The sequence below is a fragment of the Danio rerio genome, chromosome 4 (genome assembly GCF_052040795.2).
Source record: "Danio rerio strain M-AB ecotype USA chromosome 4, GRCz13ab, whole genome shotgun sequence".
NCBI classification, from domain to species: Eukaryota; Metazoa; Chordata; class Actinopteri; order Cypriniformes; family Danionidae; genus Danio; species Danio rerio.
In genome coordinates, this window is record NC_141024.2 from 19,035,721 (window position 1) to 19,054,369 (window position 18,649).

Sequence of the window (18,649 nt, forward strand, 5' to 3'; positions counted from 1 at the left end):
GGTTACAGCAGTACAAAATTATTAGGAAAATGTTTTCAATTAGGTGTAGGTCAGGGCTCTAGGCGGGCCATTTCATTATTTTAATGTGTTCAGCTTCAAGTAAGTACTTTTTCTGTTTTGCAGTGTGACAGATTGGTTTGAAGAAGTTTTAATCACTTTAGAGTGGGTTAACACCTTGCAAACTTGGTGAATACTCTAAAATTAGGTTGCCAGTTCAATAGGATTTGTAAGATAATTAAGGAAATTACAACAGTTGCAAGATTAACACTAATAACTGTGATGATTTGAAAGTGTTCGCTAATTTTGATCAGTAATGTTTTACAGATATCTCATTTAAGCTTTTATACTGTGCTTCAAAATATACGTAACTGCTTTTTTTACTCTGGTGAGCATAATATTCTCCTTTTTTTATCTCCGCCATTTTGTCATGTCATGAAGAATATCTCAAAGCAAATAAGTGCAACTCCTTCCTGGTGCAAGCTCACCATGACCTTGGAAACCTGCATTTCTACAATGGAAATCTAAAGTAAGATGTGTGCATTTAAATACTGACCCCAAACATTTGAACCTTAGTCTAATTCAGTGATTGCACAGTAAAAAAAAAAGGGAAAAAAGGCTTGTATTAGTGTCTTTATTTTTGTTTATGTATAGGTCTGCACACTCCTGCTGGACTAAAGCTCTAGACTGTGCTCTTCAAAGCTATGGAGTTCTGGAGTCTTGGGATGGAGACACCTGGGGCAGCAGTTCGTCTCAGGAAACACTGAGGCATGCTGGGATATGGGGCTGTCTCCAGGGAGCTGTGCTTTCAGCCAAGATCGCACAGTGAGTGAAAACCCAAAAGGTGTTTTTGAGACAGCTTTCCATTACAGCTGTATAATTTCTGTTTTTTCTCCTGACAGGCATATCCTTACCTTAAACATCCACCAGCGCACAAAGTGCTGCCTTCTCTCTGCCAAACTCTTCAAGGTAAGAATTGAGTCACTTTTTTATTCTTAACCCGATTATACTTCATGAGTTGGCAGCGCACGAGGTCATGTAAATGTATTAACTTGTTTTCCTTTATTGAAATAAGATCATAAATTGTTTAAGGATAAACAGATTGCCACAGATTGATTTTTCGCCAATAATTTCACGCATGTAAATGGATCAACTGTTTTGAGTCAGTTTATTGAAGTGTGCATGTGTGATATCTGACAGAAACACATCGCAGGAACAAATGTAAGCTCATTCAGAACAAACCAAAAGTTTAGCATTAAGGGAGGTGGAAACTCAGAAAGTTTATACTACCTAAATATTTATAAAACTCTATTCTCATCTTGTACAGCAGAAGTGCTGCAATGAAAATGATGCATCATGATAGGTCAATATTTGACCTAGAAGTTTGCACTGATGAAGAAATATTATTCTTTGGTTTTTAATGATTTATTCAACTAACATAAACTAAATACTCAGAGTTAGATGCACAAATGATTACATTTAGACATCAGTTCTGGGAGATAAACTGATTTATTAGTCTTGTAAATGCAGTTTAATTGCATTGTCTTGGTTTGCAACTTTGCATGTAAACTGTGACAAAAGCTTATTTTAAGAAGCTGATTTTTGTGATTTATCATCCTTTTGGTGTGCATGTATAGTGCCCAGCATAAATGAGTACACCCATAAATGTCTCCTTTAAAGGAAAACTGGGATGCTATTCAATAAGTTATATGTTTATATACATAAGAGTAGTCAGTAATCAAAGCCAAAACTGCAAAATCAAACACGATAACTTAAGGTCGTGATGCAAAAGTTAGTACATCCTATATGTTAGGGCACACTATAAAATAAATATCATAAAATGAGAGAACTATAAAATAAATTAAGTTGAGATTTTTTTAACCACCTTATTTTTTATTTATTTTGTTTATTTTTAAGCGTTTATTTATGTGCTTTTTGCATTTTATAAAACTACAACAAAATGCAGAAGAAAAAAATAGTACGATACAATAATACAATACATAAAAGACTAACCCATGGCAGAACAAGCAAACAACTGAAGAACACCTTATTTTAATTGAAATGTATTTTCTTTTTGTTCCTAAAGATGATAATCTATCACATTGTTATTGTAATGAATATAACTGTTTAATAAAATGGTTTTAGTTAAATGCACCAAAACGTATTATCTATATTCACCAGGTTTTTTTTTTTTTGTTCTTGAAAGTAGTTGATAATACTTACATTTCAGACATATGGATTCAAGGATTGGAAAGTACCTAAAAACAAACATAGCTGCATTTTTTGGGTGTTATTTCAACAATTATAATGTGAAAAAATCAGAATGAAAGAATGTGAATGAATTGTAATGTGAAAAAAATCAGAATGAAAGAATGAAATGAAATTCTCAATTTAAAAGTCTTACACTTAAATTTTGTACCATACCATGAATCTTTATTCATTCATTACCCTTCGGCCTAGTCTCTTTATTCATAAAGGGTCGCCACAGCTGACTTCCGTCAACTCTTCGAGGAAATGTTTTACACAGCGGATGCTTTTCCAGCTGCGACCCAGTACTGGGAAACATTCATATACATTCATTTACACTCATACACTACAGCCAGTTTAGTTTATTCAATTCACCTATAGCGCATGTCTTTGGACTGTGGGGGAAATTGAAGCAACCGGAGGAAACCCACGTGAACATGGGGAGAACATGCAAAATCCACTCTAGAGCTGCACGATTCTGGCTGAAATGAGAATCTCGATTTTTTTGCCTAAAGTAAAGATCACAATTTTCTCACGATTCTGTTGATGTAAAATAAAGGTTAATATAAGTGGGCTATTATTATTGTTATTCTCAAACATGTGGTAAAACAGCAATAGGCTTTGTGTAGCTGTACTGTGGGTTAAAAAGCTAAATTTTGTATAGACTTGGAATATTGGTCTTGAACAAACTTCAGATTTGTCCTGATCATTAATGCTGATGATAATTCTGATGTTGAATTATTGTGTTTGAGACATATGCGTACAATCTGTAATTTTCTGCTTAAAATCTGTCACTGACGGGATTTCCGTGAGTACAGAAGACTGGGTGGGTATTTTTGCATTTCAGCGGGTTTTGGATGGACTTTTTGGGCTGGAATTAGTCAGCTACATCTGGTAACACTGTGTGCGCTTTCGGTTTTATTTTCACTGCTAAGAGCGGTTCACTTCCCGCGCGGCTCACAAACAATCACTCTGTGCCACAAACTGAATGTTGCTAACAACTTTATTACCTGTTATTCACAGCCTATGCAGGTTCTGTTCACTAAAGTAGATTTCATTTAGAGGCGCACACCCGCCATCTCTGTGGTAACAGCTGACGGATTTTGCGGGTGCAAATACATCATTACATGATGACAGAAATTACAATTTTAGTGTGAATTATATCTTATTAATACAACATGTGACTCTTTCAACACCATTTGGAGGTGTCCACGTTGCTGAACACCGTATGTAAAACAACTAAACTTGAAAATATGATTGACAGAATCGTAGAAATGCTGGATTAACATCGTCTAGGGGGTCGAATCGAGATCGCGATCTTTTTACGATTATTTGTGCAGCTTTACTCCACACAGAAATGCCAACTGACCCAGCCAGGACTTGAACCAGCGAACTTCTTGCTGTGAGGCGACAGTGCTAACCACTGAGCCACCGTGTCATCCACCATAAATATTATTGGATCATAATATTTCAGAAACCGCGCTTGAATATTAATATTATTAGTATTGAATTCAACAAATTTTATTAAAGTGATTTAATAATGACCTACCTTCCTGCAGATTTAATTTGCTACTCTGACCAAACATACCTGTCTGTAATTATCAAGGGCTGCTCCAGGTCCTTATTAATTGCTTCAGGTGTGCTTGATAGAGGTTGGAGTTGAAATCTGCAGGAAGGTAGTTCTTCAGGAACAGGTTTGGTGACCCCAGCTCTAACATTTTTAATCTAAATATTAAGTGTAAGTGAAATGTTAAGTACAGTAAGTATTTTTATGGCACTATATATGCTGAGGTATTAATTATCATTTAAAATTAAGAGTGCTTTAAAAATTTCCTTGAATCTGGTGTCCATGAAAGAGCGGTAACCCTGATTTTTACTGTTTACTGTAATGTGCTCATTGAAATGTTGAAGTATTTTATTTTGTATCTCAGCTAATGATGAAATACCGGCCATTAAATAATATGAACAGTAATAATATCTTATATTCTACAGTGCCTATTGACGGCCTCTTTGCCACGTCCAATGATGGACCTGTCATACTCCACATACTCTCTGGAGACGGAGCTTATTCCAGGCATCGACCTCTTCTCTGAGCCAGATCGAGGGAATCTCGGGACCACCGTTGCCAGTTTGTCTTTTCTCAGCCACTGGCTGTACACTTCAGGACACTTTCTAAGGGTATTAGCGATACATTCGTTAATATACTCATATTAAGAGAAGCGTTTGTGCAATTAACAGTTGATATATGATACATATTATATTGAACATCCATTATTTCAGGTTCTTCCTGTGCTGGCTCTGTACCTGTATATTGCCAGAACTGTGTGTCGGGATCCACACCTCACTGTCTCATGCAGAATAATAAAGGTTTGGAGATATTGTGTAGTCAATGCAGTTTATTCTTGTATATCTTGTAAAATTGTGTTGCAGTGGGTGTAGAAGCATTGTTTACTTGTTTGTTTTTGTATACAGGTAAAGGTTTTGACAGAGTTGGGGTGCTTCACTCAAGCAATTAAAGAACTTGGCAGTCTCACATTTGGTGAAGGAATCCCTGTACCTAATGGAGGCCTCCACAGAGCAGAAAAGCCATCTTGGGTAATCCAATTTAAAATAAGATAAACTATTGCATCTGACAAAAACGAAATATGTAGTTATCTCCTGTATAATGAAGCAATTAGTTATCTTGATCTGAAAAAAAAAACATGAAACTAATCAGTTTAGAGGCAATTTTTTATTAAAGTTTATTAATATTTTATTCATATTATACTGTTTATAATCATTATATACTGCGATTCAAAAGGTTGATCTCAGTAAAAAAAATTAAAGAGCAAAATTACACTAATGTAATACTAAGGATGCATTAAACTGGTCAAAAATTACAGCAAAGTTCTCTAAAAAACTATATTAAAAAGATGTTCTGTTGAACCCGAAAGGTTTCGTTGAATATAAATGTATATACATCAATAGGAAAACAAAAGCAACGTGTTGAGATCATTACAGAGTAGGCCTTTTTCTCAAACAATTCTAAAAAAAGTCTAATAGTTTGCACAAAAATTTGAGACTGCACAGCTGCTTTCAGCATTTAAAAGTATTAACTGTTACTAAAAATCAGCACTTTAAAAGGATCATGTGACTATCACTAAAGATTAGAAAATGATTGCTGAAAATTTTACTTTTCTCTCAAAAATAATTACATATTAAAATATATATATTAAAATAGAAAATTGTAATATTCAGTGACAATAACATTATTATTATTAATTAGTATACAGTATACCATTTTTTGATTCAGCTTTGATGTATTAAGACTATTTCTTAATAGTTCTTCTGAATGATTTCAGATAAACAGTCTTAAAATGTAAACAGCTTATAAAAAAAACATCCCATAATGTAAATAAGTTGTCATTTAAAAAGAATATGTTAATAACTCAATTTTGACAAAAATGTCAGATAGAACCTTGAAATTCTAAGGTGACAACATCTTTAAACAGAATAAAAAATATAGTATTGTGATTCTTTTTATTTATTCATTCATTTGTAATTTTAAAAATCCCACAGGAAAAGAAAATATTTAATGAAGGGAAACCCCTGATGGATCCGTCCAACCTTCAAGTAAGTTTACTTGTTTTCACAGCTACATTCCAAATCATGTAGAGGATATATTATACTGATTATGATGATGATGATGATGATGATGATGATGATGATGATGATGATGATGATAATGATGATGATAAACGTGTGATCTTTTCCTTAGGTTCTAGAGGACACGGTCAATAAGAGACCAAGTACAGATATCATAGCTCTTTATGGCTCACGACTGACCAAGCAGCTTCTGATGGCCAAAGTTCATCTCATCTTAGCTATATGTAGTACTATACATGACCTGCCTAATTCACCACCATCAGGTATTTTTTCAGTACTAGTTTGTTAGGGATATTTGCGAATCCTAAATTTGCATAACCCAATAATACCAATTTAATATTAACGTCATATTATAATTATCCAATTATTACAATTATTTTATTTATTTATTTATTTATTTATTTATTTATTTATTTATTTATTTATTTATTTATTTATTTATTTATTTATTTATATTTTTTATTTTAGAACTGTTACATTTTACAAAATAGGAGAGTTGAACATTGAAAATAGAAACAAATATTGTTCCCAACCCTTCCTCTATTAACAAAATGAAGTTTTAATTGCACAAACAAATAAATCATTTAAAAGTCTGCCAAGGATGTAGATGGAGGGCCTAAATTCAAAATGGGGTATAGGGGTGGTTATCATTTATTTTTTTCATTTAGTTTTAAAACCAAACTAACTAAATAATAAAACTAAAATAATATCTCCTTAAAATGTTGAGAAAAGAATGAACAGAATGAACAAAAAACTAAAAGACCAGAATAGCTAAAAATCACTAGATATAAAAGAAATCAAACTTCACTTAAACAATAATTTGCTAATTAAAAACAAAACAAAGGGAATGAACACAAAACTAAATCTTTAAGAAAGGACAAATTGCAGAGAAGAATATTGGCACTCAGGCACAAATACAGAGTCCAAGATACAAACACAAACCAGTAAAGACATGAGCGTAGAGCGCACAATACAAAGGGGAGAAAGCACACAAGGACAAGGTGAAGACACTTACACTAACAAGGACTAGATAACAGTTAAACAAGGGGGTGTGGTAAAGGGAAACAAGAGGGCTGGAAAAGAAGAGCATGTGGCAGACAAGATTATTACAATTTTTAAGTAAATAATAATTATCAAGTAAGAAAAACATAAATGATGATCATGTGATAAACGGCAGAAGAACAAGTAATGTTGAAATTGAAGTTAATTTTGGTTCTTTGTATGAAAACAACATACTGCAACATTATGTGCACTATATTATTACTTATTTTCCCAGAGCTAGCCGAATCCGAGAAACAATCTAGCTTCAAACAATCATGTTTGCCTGATGCCTCCATCAGTGATGAATCCAAGGGTCTTCAAATCACTGCCAAGAAACACACACTGGGAGAAATCAAGGTGCTGGTTTACTTCCACATTATTGCAAGGCACTGTCCAGCTATCGTTGCTCTTTAATCGTCTTTCCAGTTCTTGGCCTTTTAGTCTGTAGCAATGATGGCCACAAATTCTGAATCTATAAACATAACTGTAAATGCATGCACCAAATGCCAAGAAATTTAAGGCCAAAGTGAACATTATGTGTCTCTATTGCCCCATTCAGGCCATGCTCCTAAAAGAAACACACGTTCTGCTTATTCCTGAGCTCTTCACCCCAGATCCTCTGAGCACTGATCCTGAAGAACTGGAGCTGGCGTTGGAGATCAGACTGTTATTGTCCAATATCAACATGCAGCAGGGCAGGATGGCAGCCAGGTAGTGCAGAAACGCAAATCATGTGGACGAGCGCATGTTGTAAACTATCATTACAAACTTTGGGCCTGGTTTAAGTTGTTTTTATAAGAAATGAATGCTTAAATTTAGAAAGGATTCATTGAACGGATCCAAAATGAGAATAAAACTATAAATAATGGCATTTATATTTCAAATATATCATGAGACTGGATTAATGGTTGCTAATAAATCAGCGTTGCCATTATTACATTTTAAAATGTTTTTAAATAGACAACAGTTCTTTTAAATGACCCATTTGTACTTAATTAGATCTAATTGTCCTTTGCTTCTTAGGATGTCACACTATTATATTTAATTTATTTAACTATAATGATATTTTCATTACTTCATTCAGGGGCAAATCTGAAGATTAAATAAATTAATGTAGTCTTAAATGGGAAATGTAGTTTGTTTTTCTTTGTCATAACAGCTTAGAACATACTTCTCTAAGAAGATTAGTCAATCTAAAACCATGACATTTAATATTTGTTTTTTATTCAGCACTATTTATATTTGTCATTCTTTAGAAAGAAATCAACCAGAGTCCAAATATCTTTCACATCTTTTTTCAGTGCAGATCTGTCAGTTTCTACGTTGAGGCTGATCCAGAGATCTCCTGTGTTTCAAAGTGATTATCGCCCTCTGCCTCCTCCTAGACCACCATCTTCTGCTCTCAGACGAGCCAGAGCCAAAGCACATCAGGTGATGTGAACCTCTGTTTAAATTGCATAAATACATTACTTGTGTCTTCCATGCTGTAAAAGTCATATTTATTCATTCATTCATTTATTTTCTTTTTTAGCTAAGTCCCTTTATTAATAAGGGGTCGCCACAGCGGAATGAACCGCCAAGTCATATTCAGTTCATTACAATACATAAGCAAAATCATGCACCTGACTTTTCATAAAGAACATCCAAATGCACTTTTGTATCACTTTTTATTTGTGTCTATAGATATAAATAATAATACACCTTTTAAAGGGGGATTTCTGAAAGTAAACAAATAGTGCCCATAAATATATAGTACACAGTATAAATGAGTACACCCCCGTTTAAGAATGAATATTTTTATTAATTTCTCAGTAAATATAGACAAAACATTATGATATCTTATTAATCAGTTGAACATAAAAGTTTGTTCATCCAATATCATTAGGAATAGAAAGGTAATACATTTAAATTCAAATAAACAATTGCAAAATCACTCATCCACTTAATTTTTAGACTTTTATACTTTTGATTTTTTCCTTTTTATTAAAAATATTTAATATTTTTCCCTCACATATTAATTTAAATGTACTATTAGCATATATAATATTTAATATAGAAATTTTACTGTAAATTTAAATGTATATTGTGACAAAGCAGCTTAACATAGAAGTTCATATAAATGTATGGTTTTTAAACATGACTTCATCCAATGTTCAGATTCATGTGCTAGAAAACGTGTATGCAAATTAGATCATGTGTAATTCAATAATGCCTAATGTGCATATTTAATGATAACATTTTATAAACTTGTAATATAAAAATTGCATTTCTTAAACAATGTCTTTTTTTCCCTACAGACAAACTCCAAGGAGCTGAAGACAGTTCTCGATCTCCACAGCGAAGATGTTCCAGCTACAGTGGAAGCAAGAGAACGAATGCATGTCCTTTTCTGGCTGCGCTGCAGGCTGGCGGTGGTTCGTTCTCTTGTAGGCCACATCCCTGGAACTGCGATCTGCTCTGGTTAGCAGCTTTGCATTTCCTAACGTAATGGTCAGAGCCAATTTTTGGTGTTGTTTGACATCTTGCCCATGTTTGTGAAGGTGCAGACAGCAGTTCGGAGGCTCTCCAGCTGCTGAAAGAGGGTCTGGCGGAGGCCGAGGCCTGGGGAGATCCTGACACTAAAGCCTTGCTGCTCTTACAAGGTGTCCAGCTTAACACACACTGTGGCAGACCCAGAGAAGACAATGCATCCATGCTTCAGGTCCGTTATGACAGTTCATTATGATTTAGTGCAATCTGACCCAAAATTGACTGTTTCTGTTGGCTTTCACATGTATGTCTGTTTAGGAGATTGTGAGCTTGTTATCTGGACGCAGTGCTCTGTCTCTGCGCTCTCAAATGACTTTAGCTGAGGCTGTGCTGCTTCTTAGTGAACTGAGAGGAGCGGGAAGTCAGACACTGCATCTGCTCACACAGAAACTGCTGCTGCAACAGGTATCGTACGCTTGTGCTGAAAATTATTGATAAAATAGGTGCAATGAAGACAGGGTGGGACATAGCGTAGTTTTTTCCCTTTTAAATAACAACCAATAGCAGGGGGTTTTATCACAGCTCAGCCAGTGAAAGTGCTTGAGATCAAGCGGATGTCCAGCAAATGAGTTAAAGGGGGCGGGACATGTAAGCTACTAGAGAACATCTGATTGGTCAGAAGATTTGATGAGAAACTGAGACATGAGGTGATGTCAAAAAAATTATTGACCCATGAAGGCGGAAGTGACAAACTGCAAGCTTTACTGTAGGTGTTTATGTCTTCTAATTGTTTATTTTGTCACTATTTTGGAGCACACTAGCTTGTAGAAACAATAATACTTAACTTAATACTGCCAGTATTTCCCAGAGATGGGTTTCGGCTGGAAGGGCATCCGCTGCGTAAAAACTTGCTGGATAACTTTGCGGTTCATTCCGCTGTGGCGACCCCAGATTAATAAAGGGACTAAGCCGACAAGAAAATGAATGAATGAATACTGCCAGTAATATCTGAAAAACCTTTATTTTGATTTCATGGGGACTTTAAAAGAGGAAGATTTGCTCAAAAGTTCACACAGAACACATTTTTTCTGTCCTGTGTGCTATTAACTGTTTTCTAAATTCGCTACAGTAGCAGTCGATTGTTGTGTTTGTATCACGCATCTTTTGCAGTGACTTGTGCATAACAGTGTGCTCTGCCAATATTGCCATGTTGCAGATCACACGGTTATATTGAAGAATACAAGAACAACTACTATAAACTGATGTTTTAAATGTGTTGTAGCAGTTATATTGTGTTTTGTTTTCAGCTCAATGCCACTGGAGAATCTGTAAATCTCAAAAACGGAGGTGTGGTGGAACTTCTAGCTGGTATGAAGAATATTTATCATCCGCAGCTCCCCCTGCTGAGCAAGACAACAATGCGAATTGGTATGTCAATATGACAGAAACTATAAAACAACACTTACATTCAGGTGTTAAACTTCTTGAATCAATTCAGCCAGAAATACTTGCAAAATATAGAAACACATTTTTGCAAATAACCTCACATGTGCTTTTTACTTTGTTTTTCTTTTTTCTTTTTTGTATGTATGCTTGATTAAATGTATTATATGTGTTTTTTGATTTAGATTAGTCATTGTTTTTGTCATTTTAGCTAGATTTTGCACAGTTCGCATGAGAGTTAATTGTGGTAATTACTAATTTCTTTAACGTTTAAGATAAGCAACAGGTTAACGATAAATAATTTGATGCTTCCACTAAATGTAACATCCAAAGAATTAGATAACACTGACGAATGTTCCATAAGCAAATTATCTTAATTTATCCACATCAAGGTATTACATATAACTGAACCAAAAATGTATGATTAATTATAACTAGTTAATTAAGTAAATTTTTGTTCTTTTTTTAAAATGTTTTTTAATTTGTCATTTTTGTTTTATGTTTTGTAAACCGATTAACATGTGCTTCAAAACCTAAATCTAAAACAATTCTTAACTAATTTTGAAAGCTCAAGCATATATTGTGATATTGTGTTATACTATGTATTGATCCTCTGTTCCAGGTCTTTCTTTAGCATCACAGGCTCTATCAGGTTCCTCTGAGGGAGATGACGATCTCTGGAAGCCTTTAATATCTGCTCAAGAAGTTCTGCAATCTGCACTTAGCATCTGTCAGGCCTCAGCAAGCAGAGACCGGCAGCTGGAAGCTGACATTCTCTTCTGCATAGGTGACCAATCAGGAGAATTCTTTATTATATGATGGCCTCTTATCTTGTGAAGTAGTATTAAATGAAAATGGTTTGTCATTTGTTTCTCCAGGAGTGGTGGGGAGACATCTAATTTCCATACAAAAATCAAATCCCCAGAAAGTCTTAGAGGCCCTCTTTGGATGTTTAACCACAACTGACCACACTAATAGGCAAAGTTTGCAGTAAGTATAACCCATAGTATTTAAGTGCACAGTCTTTCAAAGTACAGCACTATAAGGATTCATTACTATCCATTATCTGTCCTTTTTTCGTCAAAAGTTTTGAGCAATACATTTTGGCTTTGTATTTGCTTAAAATAAGGTTTCTGGTATCTTTTATTCCCCTCACACAAGCACATGATAACATGGCCGCCCATTGTTTTGTTTTTATTTCTTACATTTCTGTTTTCAGAAACAAATTCTCAGTGTTGAAATCTTGCAGTCAAACTCAGCAATATAAAAATAATTCAAAGTGAAAAAAAAACATAAAAATGTGCAGAAATACTCCTCTACTTCTATTCAAACAGAACATATTGGTGTGTGTTTATTTTAGATTGACTCGTAGGTGTTACCTGGAAATGGCATTAATATACTTGCAAGAATGTGAACAAACTCCATCCCCTGGAGGGACCAGCAAGGTGTTGTAAAATGTGACAGAAATTAAGAATAATGGCAGATTACTTCTATATTATTTATTTATTTATATGTATGTGTTCTTAGGAAACAGCCAAAGAGGCCTGCCTTCTGCTCTGCTGGGTTTGTTGTAGGATGGCTTTAAAGGTCTGTATTTTACATCATCTACACATCTGTACAGAATGGAGTGTGCCGAGTATAAATGATTTATCCTTCTTTATCCTTGTGCATTGTAGATGTCAGAAGTTATTGGGAAATGTGTCAGTTTGCATGGATTTACTGGAGAAACTGAAGGCTCTATACCACTTACTTCAATGAAAGCCCTGCCTGCATTTGCATTGAATGATCTCTTCCTCCCTTGTGGTAATCTTAAACCCCAAAACGTTGACCTAGTGACCCTAAACCACAAAATCATATATTGCACATGTAGGTTTTTGGCTATACCCCAAATATTCTTCTTTTATGCAAATAATTATTTGAATATTAGGTAAAGATCTTGTTCAATGAAGATGTTTTTTTATACATTTTTTATTGTAAATAGATTAACAGGTTACTGTTAGTAATTAGTAATATGCATTGGTAAAACCCTACTTTGGTCAACTTTTTCAGGATTTAGATTTTTCTGAACCCTCTTTTTTTTTTTTTTTTTTTTGGTCTAGACTGAGACAGTTTTATCCTAGAACAGTAATTGAACTGAGCAATCACTTTCCCTCTGGTGCCATGTGAATATTCAATTCATTTTTAATTAACATTTTAAAAATGGATTTAACATGTTTATTTATTTATCTGTTTAGTGTATTAGCGAATGTATTTGATTACTTCAATAATATGAGTGTGTGTGTGTGTGTGTGTGTGTGTGTGTGTGTGTGTGTGTGTGTGTGTGTGTGTGTGTGTGTGTGTGTGTGTGTGTGTGTGTGTGTGTGTGTGTGTGTGTGTGTGTGTGTGTGTGATTTTAGGTACTGCACAATAGAAATCTTTTATTACTGTACAGTGACAATAAACTTAAACTCAAACTTTTGATCACTCAGATTCTATATTTAAATAGTTGTATCTTGGCCAAATATTGATTTGTTAACAAATTAAGCTTATGTAAAAGCTTATTAGTTTATTAGCTATTAATTTTTAGATGATTTTCAAATTGACATTTGTGACTGGTATTATGGTCCAGGGTTAATATGCTTTGTTTCAATGTTTAATCCCTGATTAGCCACAAGCTAATGTATAGGCAAGGCAAGGCAAGTTTATTTATATAGCACATTTCATACACAATGGCAATTCAAAGTGCTTTACATAAACAAGAATAAAAGAAACAAGTAAAATAAAAATAAAAACAAATAATAAAAATGCGTAAAAACAAAACAAAACATAAAAACAGGTAAAATGTGATATAAAAGAATGAAGAAGAAGAGAAAAACATGATAGTGCAATCTGTCGGACGCAGCACAGTGCTCATTCAGTAAAGGCACAGCTAAACAGATGTGTTTTCAGTCTTGATTTGAATGAGCCTAATGTTGGAGCACATCTGATCATTTCTGGAAGCTGATTCCAGCAGCGGGGGGCATAGTGGCTAAAAGCCGATTCACCCTGCTTTGACTGAACTCTTGGAACTTCTAGTTTATATGATCCTAATGATCTGAGTGATCTGTTAGGTTTGTATTCAGTGAGCATATCTGTGATGTATTTAGGTCCTAGGCCATTTAGTGATTTATAGACCAGTAATAATACTTTAAAATCTATTCTGAATGTAACTGGCAGCCAGTGTAAAGACCTGAGGACAGGTGTGATGTGCTCTGATTTCCTGCTTCTGGTTAGAATTCTGGCTGCAGCGTTCTGGATGAGCTGCAACTGTCTGACTGTTTTTTTAGGAAGACCAGTGAGGAGTCCATTACAGTAATCCACCCTGCTGCTAATAAAAGCATGAACAAGTTTCTCTAAGTCTTCACTAGAAACAAAGCATCTGATTCTTGCTATGTTTTTGAGATGATAGTATGCTGATTTACTGACTTATAGTAAAACAATATAATGTTTTGTTTTTTTGAAAGTCACCTATAATTGTCAAAGTGAATAAATAGGGATCTACTGATGCCCTTTAGTTTTCAGAATGAATGAATATATGTACTTTGATTTTTGCTACTCAGCAATACCTGCATTTTCATTTAATTTGTGGATTGGAGAATCCAAGAAAATATGAAACATTTTAGTTAATTCATTTAGGAAATATATAATTTCAGTTTAATTATACCTGTTACAATTTATTGTTCAAGCTGCTATGACTAACACTGCTCTGTGGTATTGTTTTATGGTATCAAGAGTTTTCATAATTATGAATTTGAGTATTTGAGTGCAATAGTGTGCATCACTAATAATAAATATGTAATAATCTGCAGTTTACTTGAATGTATGAATCTAATTGGCAGGTGGGCTAGAACATGTTGAGACTGTCACCAGTCCTAAATCATTCATAGACACTGAGCGTGAGGTAAACAGCGGGAAATACACACAGCTGACCTGGGTTCATGTGTCCCGCTACTGCACGCACTTAAGCAACCTGCTACAGGTCTCCTCACAACCAGGTACATCACATTAAACTATGGCTCATTTAGTCAATTTATTACTCAATCAGTAAATCTACCATTTGTTGAGGGTATACAGTGCTCTCAATATTGCCACTCTTCATAAATATGAGCAAAGAAGTTGGCAGTATTAGTGTTTTTTTAGTTGATAGTGTAATTTGCTAATGTAATGTTATTCAGGTGTGATGCAGGATATCGATGGGCTTCTGTCTGCGTCTGGGGATCCCAAACTGGCTCTCAGACTGTCACAGTTGCACACTTTCTTCAGGCATCACCATCCATCTTACAGAGAGCAGTTAAATATTCCTCATCCTCCTACTGCTCTAATACTAGAGCCTCAGCGAATACAGGTTTCTCTTTACACATTTATTAAAATAAAAACAAAATTTCATCTCTACTAATAGTCTCCCTCGTGACTCTTTCAGCATGATCAGCCCTTGTCAGATCTGTGGCCATCAGCCAGCACTGAAGTCCAGGAGCTGAGCATCCTGTGGTACAGACCCTCCTCACAGCAAAACACGGTAGTCAGATACTCATCCATTTCCATACTCATCGTTTTTTTTTAGTTTTCTTTTATTTAGAAACTATGGACAATTAAATTGATCTGTCTGTTACAAACATTAGTTCCAAGAGACATTTAAACTCAGAAACACTGGAATTTTAATTATAATTGAGATTAGAGACTGTGACAGTACAAAAAGTTTCATGTGGTTTTAAAACTGGATATATACAGTATATATTTCTCCATGGATATGTTTGAAGAAAATGCATAAAAACTAAACAAAATTAAAAAATGAATAAATAATTTAATCTAAGGGCTATTCTTCAACTACGGGCACTTTTAGCCTTGTGAAGTTGAGTAAAAAAAACTTGTTCAAAATTAACGTAACATAGCCTCATAAGTTTAAACAATTTGTCTAGTTTTAGGATCTGTAAGAGGACAAACTTATAAGAAGAAGAAGATATAAGAAGAGAAACATTTTTCTATCGTGAACTGAACAAATGTCAATTCCACCACATCTCAGTATACAGCTTATTTCAAAATGAAATAAATTATTATGGCAGTCAAACATTGTCTAAGATCATTTTTGTATCTAGTTTAACCAATTGTTCCACAATGTATATAAAAATTATACATTTGTCACTGAAATTAGTTGTATGCTGAATTGTACAGCTGTCACACTCTAAAATTTAATATTAATTTGTTTAAGAGTTTATTAGAAAATAAATAAACTCAATTTGTATATTAAATAAAGCATGAACTTCTACATTGTGAATACACATTTAATGTGTAATAAGAACTTTTTAAATATTTTTTAAAATATGTGTGGTGATGGAAATGACAGTGGTGGAAATCACATTTCCACAGTTTATTGTGAAAAATGAAAAATAGCTTCACTGCTTTGAATTGATTCTAGCCTTTCATGTTGACAAAACACTCTTATTTACCTTAATTTTGTTTGGTTTTTAAAAACATTTTTGAAGGTACAACATATTTGGAAATAACATGGAATAAATGTATTTCCTTGTGAAACAATATTTACCTTGATTTTTCTTCAAGTGTTGTTAATAAAAATTTTTGATTCCCTCCACGTGAACATGTTCTCAGATGGCACTATTCATTTTCATAGAAACCACCTAAATAATCTTTCACAAACAGTGTTGTGGTGGAAATGACACTGACACTATGCGATACTGTGGTATAGAAAATAATATTGATAATAGTCTGACATTAATAACTATAAAATATTTGAATTATTTCACTAGTGCTTAATTAAGATACATTAATAGATACCAGATCAATAATATTTTAAAATGTTATTTTCATTGTTGAAGTTTAAAACACTAGGTGTGCGACAAGGTGAAAACAGTGATTTTGACACCAAAAAGGAGGTTGAATAACATGAAAAATATATAATAGAAAAGCTAGTAAAAAATTTAAAGTAGGTGTTATTGTTAGTTTGACAAAGAAAGAGGAATTTGAACAAAACTATAAATATTTTTATTTTTTCAAATGATACATTTTAGGATAAATTAATATACAATAATTAGTCCAAAAATTAAATAACAATTAATTAAATAAATAATACACTTTTATAAATACTCAAATAATTCAAATGAAAACATTTACTCATATAGTAGCAATATAATGTGTAGACTAATGCAGTAATGTAAACTAATAGCACATATTTTCCTAAAGATTTCAGGCCCATTTATAGTATTAGTTTTTAACCGTGTAAATTAGACCTGTATGCAAGAAGCTATATTGAATTTCTTTATATTTAAGATGGGGTCCTTACACAAGGATGATAATATTTTCATGTGTCCATGGCATCTTAATATTGAACAAATCTGTCATAGCCTTTTGAATTTCCTAACAAATTATATTGAGAAAAAGTACAATTTCAATGCAAGCTGTTTACACGTGGGCAAAGAAAAGTAGTGAAAACACAAAAGTTCTTACACATACCTTTGCAAAACGATAACTGGGAATTGTTTGAACCAAATGAGTTTTATAGTTGAGTTATAGGATGTAATTCTAGTTTTTGAGAAGGAAATGTGTTTGATTTCTTCAGGTTCTGCTTCTCTTCTCTGTAAATGATACTCCTATATCAGCAATAACCCCTATTGCAGACGCAATTGCTGCAATACAGGCTGGACAGAGGACAATCAGTTTAGAAAGGTAGGAACTGCGTTCATCTACCTAATGAAAAACATAAGATAATTGAGATAAACACAATATTGTTTCTTATTCAGCTTGTCTGTTTGTCAAGTAGGGGTAAAGTTTGTTTTATTCTGACCTTTGCATTTCTGTTTAATGTAAGCTGTAGTTATTTATCTTTTATGGCTTTGGCAGGCTGAGGGCTGTTCACACCCTACTGAGCTCAACATGTGTAGAGGTTGAAGGCCGTGTTTCACCCTCCACAAACTCTGTTTCCTCTACAAGTCAAAAAGAAGAAAACCAAAACACAAGAGCGTCACCCTCTAGCACTCCCCAACAGGTCTGTCTGGGCCTAGAATGTCCATAATGTACCTCCAGGCAGTATTGAATACACTGAGTTAACCTCTTGTTTTCTTTTCACCTGCAATGGTTTCTAATAGGACATGCTTCTGGAGATGGCCACACGCGTCTGCACTGAGATCAGGAATTTACTGAAGCCTGATTTCAGTTCGGCACCCCTCACAGAGGTGAAGTCTCAAACCTTTACTTTTAGGCTATATTTACATGACAACAATGTAGCCGAAATAGGAAATGTTTTTCTCTTGCATTTTAAAAAAAGTTTCACATTTACACAGCAAAGTTTTCAAAAAGATCTGCAATTACTCATCAGAGGAAACAGGCAAAAACGCTGTTTTACTAACACATTACATATGCAATCTGAAAAAAGTGAAACTACTGTGTCTTTTATTGTACATTTGTCAAATCCAGTTCCAGGAGGGCCACAGCCCTGTACAGTTTAGTTCCAACCCTGCTTCAACACACTTACCTGTAGGTTGACCTGAACCTGAAGACTTAACTCATGTGTATTCAATTAGGATTAAAGCTAAACTGTTCAGAGCTGCAGCCCTCCAGGAACTAGGTTCAACACCTGTGAAAATACGTTTTCGAGTTTTATTAAATTTGCTTCGAAACAAAATTAAAAGCATTAGTTTTTCTCAAAGTTGTATTTAAGTAATACTTTAAGCCGGCAGTTTTAATTTCGTGTAATCACATGAAAAAGGTACTGTTTATGTGCTATTCAGCTAAGGATTTTTAATGTGAGTTTGATTATCATCTTGTGTAACATTTCAGT

General features: G+C 34.0%; 1 protein-coding gene across 1 annotated transcript in view; it reads left to right on the top strand.

Annotated features, from left to right (window-relative positions):
* Positions 1–18,649, top strand: part of cfap54 (cilia and flagella associated 54) — a 43,643-nt gene that overhangs the window by 23,586 nt on the left and 1,408 nt on the right. The window contains exons 43-68 of the mRNA NM_001423554.1: positions 439–526; positions 652–822; positions 900–966; positions 4,237–4,422; positions 4,525–4,611; positions 4,717–4,839; positions 5,803–5,856; positions 6,002–6,152; positions 7,166–7,287; positions 7,490–7,641; positions 8,232–8,361; positions 9,228–9,390; positions 9,471–9,631; positions 9,718–9,864; positions 10,707–10,827; positions 11,465–11,629; positions 11,721–11,832; positions 12,203–12,287; positions 12,370–12,429; positions 12,519–12,645; positions 14,700–14,855; positions 15,036–15,205; positions 15,281–15,376; positions 17,432–17,538; positions 17,713–17,857; positions 17,958–18,044. Of these exons, the coding sequence (NP_001410483.1) occupies positions 439–526; positions 652–822; positions 900–966; positions 4,237–4,422; positions 4,525–4,611; positions 4,717–4,839; positions 5,803–5,856; positions 6,002–6,152; positions 7,166–7,287; positions 7,490–7,641; positions 8,232–8,361; positions 9,228–9,390; positions 9,471–9,631; positions 9,718–9,864; positions 10,707–10,827; positions 11,465–11,629; positions 11,721–11,832; positions 12,203–12,287; positions 12,370–12,429; positions 12,519–12,645; positions 14,700–14,855; positions 15,036–15,205; positions 15,281–15,376; positions 17,432–17,538; positions 17,713–17,857; positions 17,958–18,044 (3,233 nt within the window). The remainder of the gene's footprint in view (positions 1–438; positions 527–651; positions 823–899; positions 967–4,236; positions 4,423–4,524; positions 4,612–4,716; positions 4,840–5,802; positions 5,857–6,001; positions 6,153–7,165; positions 7,288–7,489; positions 7,642–8,231; positions 8,362–9,227; positions 9,391–9,470; positions 9,632–9,717; positions 9,865–10,706; positions 10,828–11,464; positions 11,630–11,720; positions 11,833–12,202; positions 12,288–12,369; positions 12,430–12,518; positions 12,646–14,699; positions 14,856–15,035; positions 15,206–15,280; positions 15,377–17,431; positions 17,539–17,712; positions 17,858–17,957; positions 18,045–18,649) is intronic.